The sequence below is a fragment of the Sminthopsis crassicaudata genome, chromosome 5 (genome assembly GCF_048593235.1).
Source record: "Sminthopsis crassicaudata isolate SCR6 chromosome 5, ASM4859323v1, whole genome shotgun sequence".
In the NCBI taxonomy this organism is placed as follows: Eukaryota; Metazoa; Chordata; class Mammalia; order Dasyuromorphia; family Dasyuridae; genus Sminthopsis; species Sminthopsis crassicaudata.
Genome location: NC_133621.1, coordinates 220,223,602 through 220,236,936, shown reverse-complemented (window position 1 = coordinate 220,236,936; position 13,335 = coordinate 220,223,602). Strand labels below are relative to the sequence as shown.

The window sequence follows — 13,335 nt, the reverse complement described above, 5'->3', positions numbered from 1 at the left end:
TGGTGTCCAAGCTCTTTTTTTCCTCCCATTTTTCAGGGAGTCCGATTATTCTCAAATTGTCTCTCCTGGATCTGTTTTCCAGGTCTGTTGTCTTTCTGGTAAGGTACTTGACAGTCTTTTCAATTGTTTCATTTCTCTGGTTTTGCTTGACTCCCTCTTGGTTTCTCCTTGAGTCATTCATTTCTACTTGTTCCAGTCTAATTTTCAATGATGTATTTTCTTCACTCACTTTTTTAATATCTCTTTGTAATTGTCCAATTGAGTTTTTATCTTCTATGGAATTTTTTTCCATTGTATCCATTTTATTTTTTAGAGAGCTGATTTCTTTTTCCAGCTCTCTAATCCTGTTTTCCTTGGAGTTGTTTACCTTTTCCAGCTCACTAATCTTGTTTCTCAATGATTTGATTTCTTTATCCATTCTGTCTTTGAATGCATGGGATGACTTCTCCAGGCTCTCTTGCCAAGCTTCCCTTTCCTTTTCCCATTTCTCTTCCAGCTCTCTTGTGAGAGCCTTTTTGATTTCCTCTATGAGGTTCTTTGGTATTGAGGAGCGGCTTATATCCCTCCCAGGGGATACATCTGGGGACATTCTGTTCCTAGTCTCTTCAGCATTTGAAGTCTGCTCCCTCTCCACACAGAAGCTGTCAATGGTTAGAGCCCTTTTGAATTTTTTGTTCATTTTGTCAGAGTAGGAATCAAAGAAAACAAACTGACAAGAGAAACAATTGGTCTGTTTTGCGGGGGATAGGGCTGGATGGTATTAATGGGCTTCCTCTACAGACTGGGGTTAGGGCAGCAGAGAGCCACTAACAGAACAGCAATGACTGTACTGAGTCTGCTCTGAGGCTCTGAGAATGCACCGAGTCAGTCCAGGTGGGGTTGGGGGTGGCCAGGCTCTGAGAGACGCTGGCTTTCTGGGGTTTTAATCTTCACCTCCGGTGTTTACATCCTCTCCACCGCTCCTGGCTTGCTGCCAAGACGGAGCATCCACACTGGGGCAAAAGCCCTTTCACAGAAACGGCAGAGATCACACCCCTCCCCCTCCGGTCTGAGCTGTGTGAGCTGCCTGTCTTGCTCTGGCTGTCTGCCCTCAGTCTGCGCCCAGTCTGATTGACCCTCCCCCGAACAAACACAGACCTTTTCTGGCGACTTTCAAGGATGTCTTCTCTTGGTGATAATTTGTGGATTTCTTTCTGGGTCAAGCATTAAGTCAGAGGCTTGTCATGAAGTAAGTTCTGAGAGAAAACGAGGAGCTCAAGCAGCTGTCTGCCTCCACGCCGCCATCTTGGCCGGAAGTTCATTGAGTTTTTCTATTCAAATAATATTGTTAAATCATTTGTGAAGCTCCTTCTCAAAACTGTTCTCTCTCTCACTTCCTTTTTCTTTCTCTCTCTTTCTCTCTTTGTTTTGCCTACAGATTATTCAAAAATCAGAAATCAGGAATGAGGAACCATACACAAATAACATTATTCATTCTACAGGGATTGACAGATGATCCATACCTGCAGGTTCTGCTTTTTATCTTTCTATTTCTGATCTACATGCTGAGTGTAACTAGAAACTTGACCATCATCACCCTTACTTTAGTTAATCCCTACCTTAAAACCCCCATGTATTTTTTCCTTAGGAACTTTTCTTTCTTAGAACTGTCATTCACCACTGTCTGTATTCCTAGATTTCTGTATAACATGTCAACTGGAGATTATACTGTGACCTATAATGAATGTGCCACCCAATTATTTTTTGGTATCCTCCTTGGAGCTTCAGAATTTTTTCTACAGGCTACTATGTCTTATGACTGGTATGTGGCCATCTGTAAACCCCTGCACTATACAACCATCATGAACAGCCAAGTTTGTAACCAGTTCCTGGTAGGTTGTTGGTTTTCTGGATTGATAATTATCCTTCCACCACTTAGCCTGGGTCTTCAACTAGAATTCTGTGATTCCAACACCATTAACCATTTTGTCTATGATGCATCACCACTGCTGGAGATCACATGCTTTGATACAGAGTTTATAGAAAGGATGGTTTTAGCCTTTGCCGTGTTGACACATCATTACCTTAATTTTAGTAATTTTGTCCTATGTCTATATTATCGATACTATTCTGAGATTCCCCTCTGCCCAGCAAACGAAAAAAGCCTTTTCCACCTGTTCTTCCCACATGATTGTTGTCTCCATGACTTATGGCACATGCATCTTTATCTATATGAAACCTTCTGCAAAAGAAGGAGTAGCTTTGAACAAGGTGGTGTCAGTGCTTGCAACCTCTATGGCCCCTGTGATGAATCCCTTCATTTATACCCTCAGAAACAAGCAAGTAATCCAAGGTTTTAGAGATTCATTCAAAAGGTGTGGATTTATTTCAAAATTATAAGAAGCAATTACAATCTGGATGCCAAATGAATACAAACTGTCTGTCTTGATTTCCATAACACTTTCTCATATTAAAGATGTTTTATCTATAGACTAGTCATGATAATCATATTAAAGCCATCTTAAAGTTCCTTTTTCTTAGTTTATAGAAATCCCCACTTATCAAGGCTTTCACCTCCCCCATTTTGCAGATATGCTTAATTTTAACCATTTTATTCACTAATATCATCCTAAAATATGCAACAAACATTCATTAGCCATTTTGTACAAAGCCCTTGTTAAATGAAATTTCCAATCTTTTTAGAACTTATCTTCTAAGTTTTGTCACAATCCATAAAAATCCGTACAGGAGAAAAAACAACAAGAAAGAAAGAAAGAAAGAAAGAAAGAAAGAAAGAAAGAAAGAAAGAAAGAAAGAAAGAAAGAAAGAAAGAAAGAAAGAAAGAAAGAAAGAAAGAAAGAAAGAAAGAAAGAAAGAAAGAAAGAAAGAAAGAAAGAAAGAAAGAAAGAAAGAAAGAAAGAAAGAAAGAAAGAAAGAAAGAAAGAAAGAAAGAAAGAAAGAAAGAAAGAAAGAAAGAAAGAAAGAAAGAAAGAAAGAAAGAAAGAGAAGGAGAGAAGGAGGAAAGGAAGGAGAGAGGCAAGGGGGTGGGAAAAAGAAGGGGAGAAGGAAGGGAAGAAGAGATAAAGGTAGGGAGAGAGGAGGTAGGGAGGGAAGGAGAGAGGGAAGGAGAAAAGAAGGAAGGGAGAGAAATGTGACCGAGAGATGAAAAAGAGGGGGGCATGGAGGGAGGGGCAGAGAGAGGAAGGGATGAAAAATGAGAGAGGGAAGAAGGAAGAAAGAATAGAAGGGTTTGAGGAAGGGAGAGAGATAGGGAGAGAGGAAAGGAATAAATGGAGGAGGAAGGAAGGAAGAAAGAAATGAAGGAAAGAAGGAAGGAATGAAAGAAGGAAGGAAGGAGGAAGAAAAAAAGGAAGGAAGAAAGGAATAAGGAAGGGACAGAAGTAAAGAGGAAAGGAAAGAGGAAGGGAGGCAGGGAGTGAGGGAGGGAGCAAAGAAAGTAAAAGCTGTGTTGTCCAATTGAACACTACCATGTGAGATCCCAAGGGGCAGCTCTACTTACAGAAATTGTTGTTTATCCTTTTTTCTCAAAGAGGGATCATGACATCAGGGAGGTGATGCCATGACGTGCAAGTGACTTGGATATATGTGAGATGGATTGGAGAAAGTCACCAGCTTCACTTTTTCCTCCAGAACCATCTGGGTCCAGTAGTCAAATATAGATCAGGACAACTGAAGATAGCCCTGGATGCATTGGGAAACCTTGTCCTTGTTAAGGCAAATTTTTTTTCAGGTCTCAGTTTGACTGAGGCAATGTAAATTCAATGATTAAGGCTAGGTAAGAGTTGAGACAAAGAAGGGCTTTTTTTTTACTTATTCAATTATCTATATCTATCTATCTCTATATCTATCTATTTATATCTGTATCTATATCTGTAGCTGTACTTACTATGCTTATTTGTCCTTTGTTTCTGTGAGGTGTAAAACATCATCATATTTAGTTCCAAATCTTTCCATATTTTTCTAACTCCAGCAAATCATCATTTATGCTATACTCTAGCAATACTCCAACCTTATATTGTTTAATAATTTTAAATAGCTTAGAGCAATATTGATTAATATGGATGAAATATAGTTTCCCTATTTTTCTTTTTTGATTAAACCTTTTAGCTTTAAAACTTTTAGTTTAACTTTTTCTGAGATCATAATTATTACCCCTGCTTTTTTACATAATAAATTTTACTCTTAATTTTTATGTTATGTTTATATCTCTTATTTCTTATCTTTCCCAATTCCTCGGCTTTACTTCTATCCACTACATTGTCCCATTCTTTCCCCTTTCTCATTTTTCCTAAGTTTAGAAGATGTTTGTAACCTTCCAAATATTTACATATTGTTCTCATTTTATCTATCCCATTCCCATTAATCTAGGTACCTTTTTATACCCCCTCCATCCTATTCCCTCACCCTCTCATTTCAGTATAAATTTAAAGACTTATATTCCCTTCCAAATGTATATGTTATTCTCTCTTTAAGTCAAATCTTATGTGAATAGAGTTCCTGCCTAAAAATCCCTCTCTTATTTCTTATTCCCTATTCCTTACCCTCTTACTTCTTTCTGTATTTAGAAGACTTTTATAACTTTGAATACATGTAGGTATTGTTCCCTTTTTAACAGTATCAGGCCTTCTCCCCCACCTAATTTCTCTATGTCAGTTCTTCCTCTCATACATCATTTATATAAGATGATTTTTTTTAACCTTTTCCCACATGGTTTTGCTTTTTTAGAATCACACCACACTCAGTTCTACCCCAATTTTCTTCTAAACTATTCAATTACTAATGATTGTCTTAGACATATGGTTTTCATTTCCATATATAAAACATAAATAATCTGTTCTTATTGAGACCCTTATAATTAATCTTTGATGTCTATCCTATTTTTTTATTGGATGTATATGTCAAATTTTCTTTTAAGTTTTGGTTGTTTCAAAACAAAATTCTGAAAGCCTGGCAATTCATTGAATATCCTTTTTTTTCAGGATTATGATTAACTTTGCTGTGTATGATATTTTCAGCTAAAACCCTAATTCATTTGCTCTTTGATATGTAGTGTTCCAAGAACAATGGCCTTCTAATATAACCACTGATAGAACTTGTGTGATTCTAATTATGGATCTATGATATTTAATTTTTTTTCTTGTTGTTCATGATATTTTGTCCTTTTGTAATTTGGCTATGATCTTTCGCTAAGTTTTACTCATAGGATTTCTTTCAGTTGGTGATTGGTGGATTTTTTTTTATTTCTGCCTTCCCTCTTGTCCTAAAACTTCATATCTATTGTCTTCAATTTTTTCTTGCATGATTATATCAACATTTTTTTATTATAACTATAAGATCATCCATTTATTCTTGTTTTCTCTCCTTGATCAGTTTTTCAGATCAGTTGTTTTTATGAGATATTGCATATTGTCTTCTATTTTTTCATTCTTCATATTTTGATTTATTATTTCTTGAACACTTATAATTTTATGTGTTTCCCCTTGTCCAATTCTACTTTTTAAGGAGTAATTTTTTCCTGAAGATTTTGGATCTTCTTTTTTTTCCAGTTGGTTGACTTTCTTTTCATAATATTCTTGTTTTTTTCCTTTTGTTGTCACATTTATTTTTAATTTTCCCTCCATCTCTCTCATTTGATTATGTAAAATATTTTAAAACACATTGATTTATGAATCATGTTGGAGAGAAAAATCAAAACAAAATAAACAACTCATAGCATGTGTTAATTTACATACATTTTCCAACAGTTTTCTTGATGCAGATGGCATTTTCTGACCAAAGCCTATTGAAATTGCCTTGGATCACTGAACCACTGACAAGAACCAAGTCTTGCTAGATAATGTTTGCTATTGGTTTTAGATAGATACTGTTAATTATTTTAAGGAAAGCTTCTTTTTTCCATATGCTCTCTAGTGTTTTGAATAGGCATGAGTGTTGTATTTTTTCAAATGCTTTTGCTGTAATTATTGAAACAATCATATAATTTCTGCTGCCTTTGTTATTGACATGATTGAATAAGTAATATTTCTTGATATTGAACCAACCCTGCATTCCTGGTATAAATCCCACTTGGTCATAGTGTATTAATCTGCTGATAAGTTGCTGTAATTTCTTTGCTAGTATTTTATTTAAAATTTTTGCATCAATATTCATTAGGGAGATTTGTCTGTAATTTCTTTTGTTTTGACTCTTTTTGGTTTAATTATCAGTTCCATATTTGTGTTATACAAGGGATTTGACAGGACCTATTCTTTATCTATTTTTTCAAATACTTTACATAGTATTGGAATTAATTGTTCTTCAAACATTTGATAGAATTCATTTGTAAATCCATAAAGCCATGAATCATTTTTCTGAGGCTTTTCATTAAAGGCCTCTTAATTGTTTTTCCTAAAATAGGATTATTTAAGTAATTTATTTCCTCTTCTGTTAATCTGGGCAATTTATATTTTTGTAAATATTCATCTATTTTTGTTAGCTTTTCAGATTTTCTGCCTTGCAGTTGGGCAAAATAGCTCCCAATTATTGATTTAATTTCTTTTTCATTGGTGTTAAGTTCTCCCTTTTCATTTTTCATGTTGTTTTGTTTTTTTTCTTTCCATTTTCTAATCAAATTAACCAAAGGTTTATCTATTTTGTTGTTTTCTTCACAAAAACAACTCTAATTTTTATTAATTAGTTTAATAGTTTTCTTAGTTTCAATTTTGCTAATATCTCCTTGGAGTTTCAGAATTTTTAATTTGGTATTTAATTGAATGTTTTTAATTTGTTCTTTATTTAGCCTTTTTAGTTACATGCCTAGTTTATTGATCTTTTCTTTCTGTATTTTATTCATGTAGCTATTTAAAGATAAATTTTTTTCTCTAAAAACTACTTTGGTTGCATCCCATAGATTTTGGTATCTTGTCTCATTATTAGCAATCTTTTGGATGAAATTATGGATTTTTTCTATGATTTCTTATTTGACTCATTCATTCTTTGGCATTAGATTATTTAATTCCAATTGGTTTTTAGTCTAACTTTCCTTAGTCCTTTATTGAAAATAATTTTTAATGCATAAAGATCTAAAAGACATTTACAATGTTGGACTTTGTACATTTGATTGTGAGGTTTCCCTGCCACAATCTATGGTCAATTTTTGTGTACTTACCCTGTACTGCTAAGAAAAAAAAAAAAAAGGGTATATTCCTTTCTGTCCCTGTTCAATTTTCTCTATAAGTCTATCATAACTAGATTTTCTAGAATTCTATTAACCTCCCCAATTTCTTTCTTGTTTATTTTGTGGTTAAATTTGTCTGATTCTTGTAACTGGCTTAATACCTTTTCTAGAAATTTGGCTTCTCTACCAGTTAGTGCATATAGATTTAGTATTGTTACTACTTCATTGTTTACAGAACCCTTAACAAAATAGATTTTCCTTCCTAATTTCTATTAATTAGGTCTAATTTGTTTTATTTTTTCTTCATCTAACATCAGAGTTTTTACCCTGCCTTTTTACTTCAGCTGAAGTATAACAATTTGTGCTTCAGTCTTTTACCTTTACTCTCTATGTGTCTCTGTGAGAAATGTGTTTCTTGTAAAGAACAAATTGTAAGATTCTGTTTTTTACTTCACATTGCCATTGACTTCTATTTTATGGGAGAGTTCATCTCATTCACATACAGTTATGATGATCAGCTTTGTATTTCCCTCTGCCCTATTTTCTCTCCTGTGTATAATTTTGTTCTCTTAGTATCTGTATTTAGTAGTATTTTGTTTGTTTGTTTTTAACTTACTCCACCCACCACTTCTATCACCCTTCTCTTATCTTTTTTTTCTTTGTGTTTCTGTTTGTCTTCTATACAGCCCCTCCATTTTCTTTTCTCCTAGTTCTTTATAAGGTTAGATATATTTCTACACCCAACTGAATGATTAAGCAATTTTCTCTTTGAGCCAAAACTGTTGAGATCAAGTTCATTACCTCCCCAATTTCCCTCTATTTTAATAGGTCTTTTGTGCCTCTTCATGTGACCTATTTTGTCCCATTATACCTCCCCTTTATTCTTTTCCCACACCTTAATAACTTTTTCTTTCACACTTCCAATCAGAGTCCATGTATAACCACACCTCAATCCATGTAATGCCCCCTTCCATCTACTCCAATAACAGATACAGTTCTCAAGAGTTACAGATATCATTTTTCACTTAGGATGTAAGTTAATTAACCTTGAAATAATATATATTTTCCCCTGTTTACCTTTCTATCCTTGAGTCCTGTGTTTGAAGATTAAATTTTCTGTTTATTTCTGGTTTTTTTTAAAATAGATATGATTGAAGGTCCCTTCATTGAAGATCCATCACCTCCCCTGAAAGATGATGTTCATTTTCACTCCATAGTTAATTCTTAGTTGAAAGTTAATTAATAAGTTAGTTCCCAGATCCTTTGCTTTTCTGTATATGCTATTCCAGTCCTTGCTAAAAGGGTTGGCAGATCCTGGATCCTGAGTATTTATCCTTGATGTTTGAATTGCTTTTGTCTGGCAGCTTGTAGTCTTTTTTGCCTTGATATTGTCATTCTGGTATTTTGCAAAAAATGTTCTTTGGGTGTTTTCCTTGTGAGATATGTTTTGAAAGAGAATCAATGTATTCTGTCCATAATTATTTCCCTATCTCTTTCTAGAATATTGGGACAGTTTTCCGTATTGATCTCTTGAAGAATGCTATCTAGGTTCTTATTATAGTCATGGTCTTCAGGCATGCCAAAAAATTTTTTAAATTTTCTTTCATGGGTTTATTCTTCAGGTTAACTGTTCTTTCAATGAGATACTTTATATTTTCTTCCATTTTTCCGTTCTTTCTAGTTTGAGTTTGATTCATGTGGTCTCAGAATTATTAGCATCCATTTTTCCTACTTTTTTTAATTTTTAAAACTTTTTGACCCCACCCACTTCCCTAAATGGCAAGCAATTCAATATTGTCAAACATTTAAAAATACATGTTAAATCCAATACATATAAATATATTCATACAATTCTCTTACTGCACAAGAAATATCAGAACAAAAAAAGAAAGTAAGTAAGTGTGAAAACAAAATGCAAGTGAACAACAAAAAAAAGTGAGAATATTATGTTGTGATCCACACTCAAGTTCTCTCATAGTCTTCTCTCTGGGTATAAATGGCTCTCTTCATCACAAGATCATTGGAACTGGCATCAATCATCTCATTGTTGAAAAGAGTCATATTCATCAAAATTGACCATCGTATAATATTGATGTTGCTGTGTACAATGATCTGTGTACAATGGTTCTGCTCATTAAACTTGCATCAGTTCATGTAAGTCTCTCCAGGACTATTTAAAATCATCCTCCTGATCAGCTCGTAGAAAACAATAATATTCCATAACATGTATATACCATAACGTATTCAGCTATTCTCCCACTGATGGGCATCCACTCATTTTCCAGTTTCTTGCTGCTACAAAAAAGGGCTGCCACAAACATTTTTGCACATGTGGGTCGCTTTCCTTCCTTTAAGATATCTTTGGGATATAGGCCCAAAGAAACACTGCTGGATCAAAGGGTATGTACAGTTTGATTACTTTTTGAGCACAGTTCCAAATTGCTCTCCAGAATGGCTAGATCTGTTCACAGTTTCACCAACAATGCATTAGTGTCCCAGTTTTACCACATCCCCTCCAACATTTGTCATTATCTTTTTCTGTCATCTTAGCCAATCTAACGGGTGTGTAATTGTATCTGAGAGTTGTCTTAATTTGCATTTCTCTGATCACTACTGATTTAGAGCACTTTCTCATATGATTAGAAATAGTTTCAAAGTTTATATCCTTTGACCATTTTTCAATTGGAGAATGACTTGGATTTTTATAAATTTGAGTCAATTCTTTATGTATTTTAGAAATGAGGCTTTTATCAGAACTCTTGAATGTAAAAATGATTTCCCAATTTATTGCATCCCTTCTGATCTTGTCTGCATTAGTTTTGTTTGTATAAAAAACTTTTAAACTTAATATAATCAAAATTATCTATATGGTGTTCAGTTATGAATTCCAATTCTTCTTTGGACACAAGTTTCTTCCTTCTCCACAGATCTGAGAAGCAAACTATTCTATGCTCTTCTAATTTGCTTATAATATCCCTCTTTATGTCTAAATCATGAACCCATTTTTGACCTTATCTTGGAATGTGGTATTAGGTGTGGTGTAAGCTTTAATTTCTTCCATCCCAGTTCTAATTTTCCCAGCAGTTTTTGTCAGATAGTGAGTTCTTATCCCAAAAGCTGGAATCTTTGGGTTTGTCAAACACTAGATTGCTATAGTTATTGCCTGTTTTGTTTTGTGATCCTAAGCTATTCCATTGATCAACTACTCTATTTCTTAGCCAGTACCAAATGGCTTCTTTGTAACATAGTTTTAGGACTGGCACAGCTAGGCCACCTTCATTTGTAAGGGTTAAAAAGCCTCTAGAAGCAAGGAATGCAGTTCAAGGCATGTGGGAGGGCCTGAGGGATGAGAGGTTCTGAGGAGCAGGTGAATCCTACGTGGAGGTGGGGCACAGCCCCATGAGGCAGTGTCTGATTCCAGGTACCATGCCTCCCTCCTTTGTGCTCTCAAAGCCTAGCATGCCTCCCTCCTTCTTCTCGGGCCAATCCCATTATGCCAGGTTTCTAGAGAACTTCCCCCTTCCCCCATATCATCAGTGGGGTATAAATATGTGCTATCTCAGAATAAAGTTCTCTTTCACTTCACCCCTACCTCCTGGTGGTCTGTCTCTATGGGATCCGGGTTGGTGCTCGAAGACAGGTAAGTGTGGCCTAGCTGTGCCGTCGACAGACAGGCATTAAGAGTAGCTCAAAGGGGAGCTACCAGTTAGAGTAGTCCATAGGGTGTAACATTTATTAGCATTTTTTTTCATTAATCTCCTTGAAATTCTTGACCTTTTGTTCTTCCAGATGAATTTTGATATTATATTTTCTAGATCTATAAAATAATTTCTTGTGAATTTGAATGGAAAAGAGAGAAAGCTGCTTTAGTTTTTCCTGGGGCGTTCTGCTGATTGACTTCAGGTACTGGGTGATCCTGCCTAGTTCCTATGTTCTTCCAGGGCTCAGTGGTTTACAACTTGCCTTTTGTAGCAAATCTACCAAACCACTTGCTTGCAACCAGGACAGAGTAGCCTAAGAGGCTCACAGAATATTCCCAGGTGCAAGGAAGCTGCAACACTCTGTCTCCCCACCCCAGCTTCTTGTCCTGGTCTCCCTGTACAGCAGTCTGGGCTTGACTGAAACAGACTTGTTCTGAAGTTCTTCCAAGGTATCTTCTTCTGGGAATGTGTTGTACTCCAAAAATTTATGTTGTTGTTTTTTTTTTTTTTTTTTTTTTTTTTTTTTTTTTGTTGTTGTTGTTGTTGTTTGTTGTTGTTGTTGTTGTTGTTTTTAGTTCAAACCCAGTTTGGAAGCTTAATCTGTTATTGGTTTGAGAGAAGATCAGAGGAGGTCACAGAAAGTTGTTTCTGCTCACCATCATATTAGTTCTGCTCTTCCCTACTCAAATTTTTAACATGTGATTTTCTTCAGTTAGCTTTTGTGTCTCTTTTTCTATTTGATTAATTCTACTTTTGAAGGTGTTGCTTTCTTCAGTGGATTTTTTTCTTGTATTTGGTCAATTGTATTTTTTTTTTTAAGGAATTGCCTTTCCTTTCCAAGATGTTGATTCTCTTTCATACATCTCATTTCTTTTCTTATTTTTTCTTCAACTTATCTTCTTTACCTTTTAAAGTCTTTTATCAGCATTTCCATGAAGTTCCTTTGGGTTTGAGATCAATTTATATCATTTTTTGAGATTTCTTCTGTGCACATTTTGTCCTTGTCTGAATTAACATTTTAGTTTTCCCTGTCACCATAGTACTTTTTTATGGTCAAGATTCCTTTCTGTTTCTTACTCATTTTCTTTCCTTTTCTTGCATTTGTAGAGGTTAGCTTTATCTGATCTTTCCAGGAAATGGTCTGTTTCTGAGAATTTGCCTTCAGAACTGGTACTGGAGGCTGCCCCGCTGAACCAAGATCTACAGTCTCAATTGCTGATCTGCCATGATTAATACATTCTCATTGCTTTTCCCAGTCTCTGAGTTTGGATGAACACTCTTTTCACCTCAGTGATACTGACCTATCTTGAAGTCCTTCCAGTCTATCCTTCCAGTCTATCCTTCCAGTCTAGCTTGAGCTGGAGAGTGTTTTCATTACATCAGACTCTGTTCAGAGGCTTATTTTCACATGGTTTTAGAGGGAAACTGGGAGACCTTGAGCAGCTTCCTGGCTTTACTCTGCCATCTAGACCGATTTCTATAACTTTCTAGAATGTTATCATTATTAGAACAGTTAGAATACAGCTACATAGACAGAGGCCATGAATATGATGCAATAATGTTGGGATGATCTCAAAGGAAAAAAAAAGTTGACAAAGAGGGATTCCCTGCAAAGAGGGGGAAGAAATAAATGAAAGAGTAAAAATTTTGTCATTTAGAAGAAGCATTCAATGGAGATTTTTCATAATAGAATGATAAATGGAGTGATGTAGGATAATGTTTGAATATCACTCTCATTACAATTGGTAAAAAGAAGAAAGAATATTTATTCATATTCAATTGGGTACAAAACATATCTAAGAGAAATAATAGAGGAAGGAAATCAGAGAAATAAGGTAGCTAATAAAAGAGTATGGATTCAGTAAAACAGTAGTCAGATACAAAAAAGACTTTTGTGGAGAGACATGAGAAAATACAATGGAGGAAAATACACAATTAGGAATCCTAATTATGAATGAGAATGGGGTGACATCACTCATAAAATAACAGCAGCTTGAAGAATACAGAAACCAGAATCTAATAATTTGTGGTTTACAAGAGACACACTTGAAACAGAAAGACACTCACAGAGTGACAGTAAAGGGCTAGATCAGAATCCATTATATCATGGTTCATTTAGCCTAAGCAAAAAGTCATGGTCTCAATCATTACATTAGACAAAACAAAAATACATCTAACATAAAAAGATAATTCAAACAATTACATTTTACAAAAAGGTACCAGAAAGTATGAAGTAATATTTAAAATTATAGGAATTTTTTCCCATAACTATCTAAGGAAATAAGTCAAATTTATACATTTTTAAAAAGAGCTAATAGTGAAATGGTCAAAGCATAATAGCAAGCTGCTTTCAGATGAAGAAATTAAAACTATCTGTGTCATATAAAAATACTCTAAATCACTATTGATTAGAAAAATGCAAATAAAAACAATGATGAGATACCAACTTGCAACTATCAGAAATACAAATGTTAGAGG

At 34.7% G+C, this 13,335-nt stretch overlaps 1 protein-coding gene across 1 annotated transcript; it reads left to right on the top strand.

Moving 5' to 3' along the window:
- The first annotated feature begins 1,442 nt into the window (after positions 1 to 1,442).
- Positions 1,443 to 2,379, top strand: LOC141542768 (olfactory receptor 6C2-like). The gene is given in 2 exon segments (XM_074267352.1): positions 1,443 to 2,053; positions 2,055 to 2,379. Coding segments are annotated over 2 exon segments (936 nt in total).
- The last annotated feature ends 10,956 nt before the right edge of the window (positions 2,380 to 13,335 follow it).